Below are 9,021 nucleotides of genomic sequence, written 5' to 3' on the forward strand. Positions count from 1 at the left end.
CTTTTAATTTGTTCAATGTGGTCCCTAAACTTTTAATATGTGTTCAATTTAGTCCCTGAACTATATGAAAATGTTCAATATAGTCCCTACACTTGAATTAATGGAAGGACTATATTGAACATTTTCAAATAGTTCAGGGACTAAATTGAACACATATTAAAAGTTCAGGGACCACATTGAACAAATCAAAAGTTCAGGGATCAAATTGCATATTAGGTTAAAGTTCAGGGACTACATTGAACAAATTAAAAGTTCAGGGATCAAATTGCATATTGGGTCAAAGTTCAGGGACTATTTGTGTCATTTTCTCTAAAAAAAAAAAGGGCCGAACAAGAAAAGAACTGAGAATGCTTTTTTTTTTGGTTGTTTTTTCGAGGGAGAACCGAGGGTGAGGCTCCAAGGCAAAGCCTCGTGGGGATGGCAATTCACGAACATCCACGAAAATTACATTTGATTGACGATGGTAGGCCTATGAAAACTACGTCGCTTCCTCTCTCTCTCTCCCCCTTCAATAACGACAACCCACCCGTCGTCTTCCTGTGTATTCAAATAAACAAAAGACGACGACGACGACGACGACGGCGGCCACGCGAGGGAAGGAAGGTGCGTGGTGGATGATGGCTTACTGTTTTTTTATATTGGGGGTGCGCTTCGCTTGGCTGAGGTTCACCTACCGTTTTTGACGCATGGCTTTTTACCCGTTCGCCCGCGATTTCCAGATGGATTAGTCAAACCTTGAAATTGCCACGATCACCGCCCCTCGATTGCCTAAAAGAAACACGACTCTATGCATTGAAGCAAAAGCAAAAGCAAAAGCAAAAGCAAAGCATGTTGGTGCGCTACAACCGCCATTGCAATTTGGCTATTTAGGGGACTCCGGAGAGTTGAATGCGAAGATCATCTTTTGCACCCTTTTCTCGTTCCTTTTCCTCCGTGTTGAGGAGTACATAATTCGCGACCTTCGGTTCTTACCCCCCCTTCCTTTCTCTTCTTCCTCACTCGATGTTTAACATTAAAAGGTTCGTGCTCGAGGGCGCTTCGAGGCAAAAGTTTACATTTGGGAATTCCTCCATTCCTGCAATTTTAATAGGTTGGCTTTTCGCAAAAAGGTTTGCTCGAGCAAGGAAATGCATATGTTATCGTTGGGTCACCTTTACGAGCATGCTCTAACGTCAGCACGTGATATAAACATCGAGATCGAGTGATTTTCAAATTCAATTGTAAGGAAAGAAAGAGAATTCGAAATTCGAAGAGTGTTTTGGATATCACATGTTCGGCATAGCAAAATCTACCCGGGAAAAATTTGTGGAGAGTGCAATGGAGTTTATATGGCTTTGGCGGCTTATGGCGACAAGGTGCTTGGGAAAAATCCTAGGAGAAACAGAGTTGCTAGTATATCGGTTCAGGATAGAATCGGGAAGCAAACCATACCTGCCATAAGAACCAATTCGGTTCTCGGTTTTCAAAAAAAGTGAAGTCGGTACCATGCGGTTTTGGTCAATCGGGAACCAAGGTTGAGCATGTTAGGATTGTGTTTGACCAATTACGTGGTAAGACTGTTGTATCGTGGACATCTATGATTCATGGGTACGCTCAGAATGGCTAGCCGATGGAAACTTTGACAATTTTCAGCCAGATGAGGAAATCGAACGTACATCCTGATTAGATTGCTCTTGTGATTATCTTGAACAAGGGAAATCTGTTCACAGTTCTGTCATCAAAGATGGATCTTGAACTTGAACCTGAACCAAACTTGCTTATATCTCTCACAGCTTTTCATGCTAAGTGCGGTCTTGCCTTTACTGCCCGAACATTTTTTGATCGGATGGAGATTGCCGAACTTTGAGGCAAAAGTTTAAATCTACTAATTTCACCATTGCTATGATTTAATAGAAAGATTTACATTGTGGACTTTTCGCAAAAGATAGCTCAAGCAAGAAATGCACATGATATCGTCGGTGGTTTTGTACATTCGTAGGATTATTTTCGTCGACACGAGCGGGACTTTGGGCACTGTGGTTGGGATTCAACTTCTCAAACACAACTTGGTTTTCGTAAGATTATCATTAAAATTAACTCTAAAGTCATCGTCAATCTTGTCAATCCAGTTTTGCAACTTCTCACTAATAATGCCGGCCTTGCTTTTGCTTTTAAAGATAATCATCCTGCTAACCGGCTTGCTAATCATCTTAGAATCGATAAGTGCTCGGACATTAGATTTTTTTTTCACTGCCCCATAGAGAAAATTACTTCATTTTTTATTATGTGGTAAAATAGGAATTGTAAATTTGCATTAAATTTTTGTATCCGGCTTTAATTTTTCCCAAATATGTCTGTATATGTGTGTGTATACATGGAAAAGACGATTCAGACGGCCAAGTTTAACGTCTATATTGACATTTTTGCAACTAGTTAAATTAAAAAAAAAAAAAAGAAGAAGGAAATTTCACTACAGGATACGGCCACTGCCGTATCCCACTGTATAAAAAGTCTCCGTACCCCAAGGGAGTACCGCGGATTCAAAAGTGGGCGGCGGAGTGCGCGTGCAGGGTAAAAGGGAGCCGCACCTGCACGCACCTAATAATTTCTTTCGTTTTTTCTTTTCACCCGCACGCACCTTTGATTATCATTTTTGTTAAGTCAAAAAAAAAAAACTTAAAAAAAGAAGAAAAGAAAAATTCGAAAAAATCAAGTATATTTTTTGTGCCCTATATATGTTCCCAATCTCTCTCTCCTGTCTTCTCTTTCTCTCCTTCATTTCCATTTCTCGTTCGCTCAGATCTTGCGAAGCAGTTGCCGCCGGTGTTCCTCCGTCGCCGATCGGATCCAGGGGCTTTCCGGCGAGGCCCGAATTGGTGTCCAGATTCGTCGGTTTCGGGCGGTGGATTGCGGCGGGGGAGGGGAGGGGAGGGTCTTTCTGCTTCGCGGGAGTGGGAGCGAGAATTCGAGGGGAGGCGGGTGTTGGGAGCGAATTAGGGCTTTGGGGAGAGGAGGATTTGGATGTTGTGTTGTTCCGTCGCGTGCAGCTACAAGAAGACGTCCAAGAGAGCGCTGAGGAGGGACTGTGGGCTCGTGATCAGGGGCAGGTCTCGCTGGGGCAAATGCGGCTGATTTGCTCTGCGATTCTATCTGGTTTCTGAGCTGGTCTCGGTGAATTTGGGGTTATAATTATCTGGGTGTGGTCTGATCCTTCGAAGAACGAGGAAGATTCTTTTTTTAAGTTTCCATAATTGTGCGATGACGCAAACGGATCGGCACTCGAAGAAGGTAAGAGTCCCTCCTTTCTTGCGTTGCTGCGTCCCTTTCTTGCGGGTATTTTGTTTGCGAGTCGCTTTCGGCTCGAAACTTGTCGTGTTGGAAAGACAAAATTCGATCTTGGTGGAGTTTGTTGAGACTTTTTTCGGAGAATTCATGTTCATCTCACGTGATTGATGTACCGTAATAACAGTAACAAATTTCGGGGCCGTAGGCTTGGATCTTGTGATTTGTTCTTTGGTGGGGTGGTTCATATTTTGTGATTGATTGATTATGAATCTATGATAACTTCCTTTTTGTGGGGGGTATTGGCTTCAATCTTTTGCGTCGTTTTCCCTGTTGATCCTGATTTAACTGCCCTTCTCCGAGTGCTTTTTGAAGAAGTGAGTTATATTGGTTCTAAGCCATGTCCTTATTGATTTTCTTTCTTCGAATTTCTCCGCGTGAAGCATTTATGTATTTACCTTCTACATGTGAAGTTTTTGCTAATATCTTTGTGGAAGATCTGCGATAGCAGTACTGAACTCGTATCTACTTGACGGATTGTATTTCTACTTGACGCATTTATATATTTACCTTTTACATGTGAAGTTTTTGCTGATATCTTTGTGGAAGATCTGCTGTTGCAGTACTGAACTCGTATAGCTTTTCTACTTGACGGATTGTATTTCGTACTTGGAACTTGCTTTTTGAGATGGGTCCAGGACACGATGCATAATGTGATTTATTTTCCTGTTGAACCTTTTTATGTTTGTTCGTGGTGTTTAAGACTCCTTAGGGATGATTGTGGTGGGAATCTTCACTTTTTGTGCCTTGCTGTAGCCTGCGAGTGGTTTGTTCTCAGCTGGTGTCTTGTTGGAAATGCCTCCCATTTCTATGTTTTTTTTACCATGACAATTTTTATTGGCTTCAGTCTGAAACAGCTCATTTTGTCCTCTGCAGCTGAAGGAGATGGAGTTCTTCACTGAGTATGGAGATGCCAATAGGTACAAAATCTTGGAGGTAATTGGTAAGGGAAGCTATGGAGTTGTTTGTGCAGCTATTGACACGCATACTGGGGAAAAAGTGGCTATAAAGAAAATAAACGATATCTTCGAGCACATTTCTGATGCCATTCGAATCGTTCGAGAAGTCAAGTTGCTCAGGCTTCTGCGACATCCTGATATTGTTGAAATCAAGAGCATCATGTTGACCCCCTCGAAGAGGGAATTCAAAGATATTTATGTTGTTTTTGAGCTCATGGAGTCTGATCTTCACCAAGTCATCAAAGCTAATGACGATTTGACCCGAGAACACCATCAATTTTTCCTTTATCAAATGCTACGGGCTTTGAAGTACATGCACACGGGTTTGTTATCAGCATACCATCTATTCTCACAATTTTGGCTTCTTCGCTCGAGTTGACGCTCTTAGCAGAAAGCTCTTGCTATGTCTAGATACTTCTGCTTTCATCCTTTTTTCTTTTTCTTTTTTTTATTTGGGCCAGTTCTTTTCACCTTCTTATTTTCGGGCCTTTGAGGGGCTTTCCTTCAAGATTTTGATTCTAATTGTTAGCTCTTTGGTTGCAGCAAATGTCTACCATCGAGATCTTAAACCAAAAAATATATTGGCAAATGCGAACTGTAAACTGAAAGTTTGTGATTTTGGATTAGCAAGAGTTGCTTTCAGTGACACGCCGACGACAATATTTTGGACGGTATGTTGTTTACTGTGAATTTGGTGACCTTGTGTTCCATGTTATGCATAGTGTGATGAGAGCACGTGGCAGCGCAATTACTTACTATGGTCGTTCCACTGGTCACCTCGCAGGACTATGTTGCTACAAGATGGTACAGGGCTCCAGAGCTATGTGGATCTTTTTTTTCCAAGGTATGGCTTGCGGAACATGTCCACCCTGTCTATCCATGGGTCCCATGGGAAATATACTGGAGTCTGATCTTTGTTTCCTCGGCTCAAGTTTGGTAAATTTGTTTTTGGCATAAGTGATAATCATGTGGTGTAGGTGAGACATTCAGCATCCTGTATATTTGTAAGTTCTTCTGCACGGAATAGTCTAGATATTAGAGATTTAGTGGTGTAATATGCACCATAAAACTGTTTTGAAGCTCACTTTTCGTGAATAGTTGGTGTTTTGGATAAATAGCCAAGCGATAAGTTACATACTGTGCAGAATGTGTTCTGGGTGCTTTATAGTAAGCAGTAATGCTAGATTAAAATAATTGTTGTTCAGGGAGGACTATTGAACTCTCCTGGAAGTTGAAATATCTTTAAATCAGGTAACAAGTGTCCGGTTATGCTGTTCTCCAAAAATGATTTAATGTCGTGGCTTCCTTTTTACTGCATGCTATACCTTTATCTGATCTGTTTCCAACTCGAATGCAGTATACACCGGCAATTGATATTTGGAGTATCGGTTGCATCTTTGCGGAAGTGTTGACTGGAAAACCATTGTTTCCTGGAAAAACCGTCGTTCACCAGTTAGATTTGATTACCGATCTTCTTGGAACACCTTCAGCAGAATCAGTATCTGGGGTATTGTATCTATTCTTTTATCTTCAGTGTCTTCTCAAGTTCGTTCTTCTTCGTAGATTGTGGTTTTCCTTTTCTTTCTCTAACCCTGCTTTAATGTGGAAATGCAGGTTCGCAATGACAAGGCAAGGAAATATTTGACAGAGATGCGAAGAAAGCAACCTGTGTCCTTTACCCAAAAATTTCCAAATGGAGATCCGCAGGCTCTCAGGCTGTTGCAAAGACTGTTGGCTTTTGATGCAAAGGATCGGCCTACTGCTGAGGAGGTTTGTTTGATCTCTGTTGTGGTCTCTTCCAAACATAAATCTTATAGTATTTATTAGGCGTAATGTGGAAAAGATGCTGATGAGAAGCGCCTGGTTGTTGATTCCTTTTGTATTATTCCTCTGAATTCAAATGAAAATTTTCTGCTCTTTTATTTAAACAGGCTCTTGCCGATCCTTACTTTAAGGGTCTAGCCAAGGTTGAGAGGGAGCCTTCTTCTCAGCCCATATCAAAGTTGGAGTTTGAGTTTGAGAGGAGAAGGTTAACTAAGGAAGATGCTAGGGAACTTTTATACCGGGAGATATTGGAATACCATCCACAGCTACGTAAGGACTACATGAACGGAACTGAAAGCACCAATTTTCTGTATCCTAGGTTCTACTCTAAATCCTTATTAAGTTCACTATCTCCTATTCCGATTGTTTACTGGCCCTTCTTATGATATAATGGTTTTATTCGTCGGAAGCAGTGCCATTGGTCAATTCAGGAGGCAGTTTGCACATCTCGAGGAACATGGTGGGAGAAGTTCTCCGGTTATACCTTTAGAGAGAAAGCACGCGTCTCTCCCAAGGTAGGACCTCTTTTTCTTTGTGGCCATTTGGTCTTTAGTCTTGAAGACATTGACTGACATTCCTATGTGGTTGTTCATTTTTGAAGAGTCTGCTTTACTATACTGGGTAGTTTTATTTTAGGTAACTACTTGCAGTTTCATTGTCTTATTACTGTGGCTGAGGTAGCCAATCAAGAGCAAGTGGGCTTCTTTTGAGTATGAGAGTTACATGGCAAAATAATTTCCTGGTCCCCCTTTTAAGTCTAAATTGTGACATACTGATGTAATTTGTTCTGCCTAGTTTCTTCAGAATTTGTCTGAACATCTGATGTGTATGATGATGCCAAAGGGCACAACAGAGCTGCACACTAAAATCAAGTCATTCCTTTGACAATTTGATATGGAATCAGAATGTTCCCTATTGTAGAACTCATGAATGTGGCAATAACTTTGTATTTTGATTTGTTTATATTATTTTGCAGGTCCACAGTGCACTCCAGTACAGTTTTTCCCAATCGTGATTCAAATTTTGCATCGAAAGATAATCAACAAGTTAGTGAGGAAGCGTCGAAGAACTTTGGATTAGTAGATGCTATTTCCAGCAATCCATCGAAGGCTATACGGCCACCTCCAAGGGTACCAAGTGGTATTGACATTTCTTTGCTTGGTTGCAGCTATTTTATGAATTTGTTTAACCAATTTCTAGAAGTTTTTTTTTTGAACATCACTTGTCATACTGGTATGAAAACTTCATATTGTTTCTTGACTGCGGAAACATTCTCGACTCTTTGTCGGGAGCTTATTAGGTGGATCTCTACTTCAATTTTTATTTGAGTGTGCATTTTCAGTTCGCCACATTCTACATGTCTGTTTTGGGGCTTGTGGCTGCTAGTTAGCTTTTTCACAATTAGTGTTTTGAGAACTGGATCGGACTGATCCATCCAATCTGGTTTGATCCCTGGTATTGCACTTAGCAGAAGACAGGTTGAAAAGATCAAACCAGTATATTGTGCTTTAATTAAAAAAAAAAATGGGAGGCAAAGCCGGAGAAAAATTAAAGTAAGAAGCGATAGAAGCTTGCATACTAATTAACTTATACATTCTGCTGATTTGCTTGCAGCAAGGCCAGGCAGAGTTGTCGGACCAGTACTACCTTATGAGAATGGTAGAAACATGAAGGTTGATTCTGACAACAGAACTGCCTTCTACAGAAGTGCCGCAGTTCCCTCTCAATCCATCTCTCCACAATGTCTTATCAGGCCACATTCGGCGAACCAAGAGAAGCTGGCAAGAGAAACTGACAGTAGCCATCTACAAGAAAAACGAACACAAGGCTCCCAATACAAGATGGCAGTGAATCCGGTCCCTGGCATGGCCAAGATAGATGTAAATACAAATCCGTATTTCCCAACCCAGGCCGAGGTAGGGGTAGGGCAGTTAAAGGATAGAATTGCTATAGAAGCTAAAGTGTTTCAGGCACAATCTCAGTTTGGGCCCGTCGGTGCTGCTGCTGTTGCCATCTCGGCTCACAGGAATGTGGGTTCGGTTCAGTATGGCTAGTATCCGCGCGAGTCGTCCCTTCCCGAATGTCCTGCATGGCCGGTCGAGAGGGTCTTCTCAGGGACTCCATACGTGGCTGATTTGAGTTTAGTGGACTCCTTGTGTCATTATTTAGGGCCTTGTATGATTTTACAGATGTACGCCATTGATTTACTAGTGAAAATAACCCGTCATTCTTCCAGAACGTCTTCGCCCTTTGTATGTCAATCCATTCAAATTTAACACGCACCAGCACCCTCCTCGCTGCTTCTTTCCAAGAATCGACTGTTTAAAAAGAAATCCCTTGGTCGGATGGTTTTTATATTCAGCTCGCTTTCTCTTAGTTGTCTACTGTGCTTGACTATAGATAATAAGGGAAATACTTAATGGACGTATAAACCTACGAAAATGCGTTGTCCGTTGAATGTTGAATTTTAAAGATACTGTTTTGACCGCGTGGCTTGGCAATTGTTGTCTAACGCGTACAGCCGAAATAGCACAGCATTCTTGTAACGAATCACGCGAGCAGCGTCATGACATCCCCATGCTTTTCAGATTCCCGAACATAAAGTGAGAAAAAGAGGCAGCTCCCTTTGGCAAAATGGTCTAGATTGGCGACTTCAAATCGAAGACTGGTGTCATCCATTTTCTTATTTTCCAGCTACCTATCGGTTGCCCTAAAAGGCTCTTGTCAATGCGTGTTGTAACAAGAAAAAAGGTACATCCTAATATTGATGTGTAATATATACTTATATTAGGTTGATTTGACCATTCAACGTGCGCTGATATAGGTGTTTAGCTCTCAATGGCAAATATGACTAGTGAAATGTATGGACGAATACACGCCAGAGTCCTAAAATCTGTCACGTTAGTCCTTCCATAAG

General features: G+C 41.4%; 1 protein-coding gene across 1 annotated transcript; it reads left to right on the forward strand.

The window, feature by feature from the left end:
- The first annotated feature begins 2,942 nt into the window (after positions 1 to 2,942).
- LOC115681234 (mitogen-activated protein kinase 19-like) lies at positions 2,943 to 8,342 on the forward strand. Its single transcript, XM_030605100.2, has 10 exons — positions 2,943 to 3,267; positions 4,198 to 4,603; positions 4,824 to 4,951; positions 5,065 to 5,124; positions 5,638 to 5,787; positions 5,895 to 6,050; positions 6,212 to 6,423; positions 6,518 to 6,619; positions 7,081 to 7,244; positions 7,719 to 8,342. Exons 1-10 carry the CDS (start codon positions 3,238 to 3,240, stop codon positions 8,156 to 8,158), a joined length of 1,848 nt encoding a protein of 615 aa, XP_030460960.1. The 5' UTR covers positions 2,943 to 3,237; the 3' UTR covers positions 8,159 to 8,342.
- The last annotated feature ends 679 nt before the right edge of the window (positions 8,343 to 9,021 follow it).

This window comes from Syzygium oleosum, unplaced genomic scaffold (genome assembly GCF_021117445.2).
Source record: "Syzygium oleosum isolate NSW1041296 unplaced genomic scaffold, Sole_v2.1 Sole_v2.13, whole genome shotgun sequence".
In the NCBI taxonomy this organism is placed as follows: Eukaryota; Viridiplantae; Streptophyta; class Magnoliopsida; order Myrtales; family Myrtaceae; genus Syzygium; species Syzygium oleosum.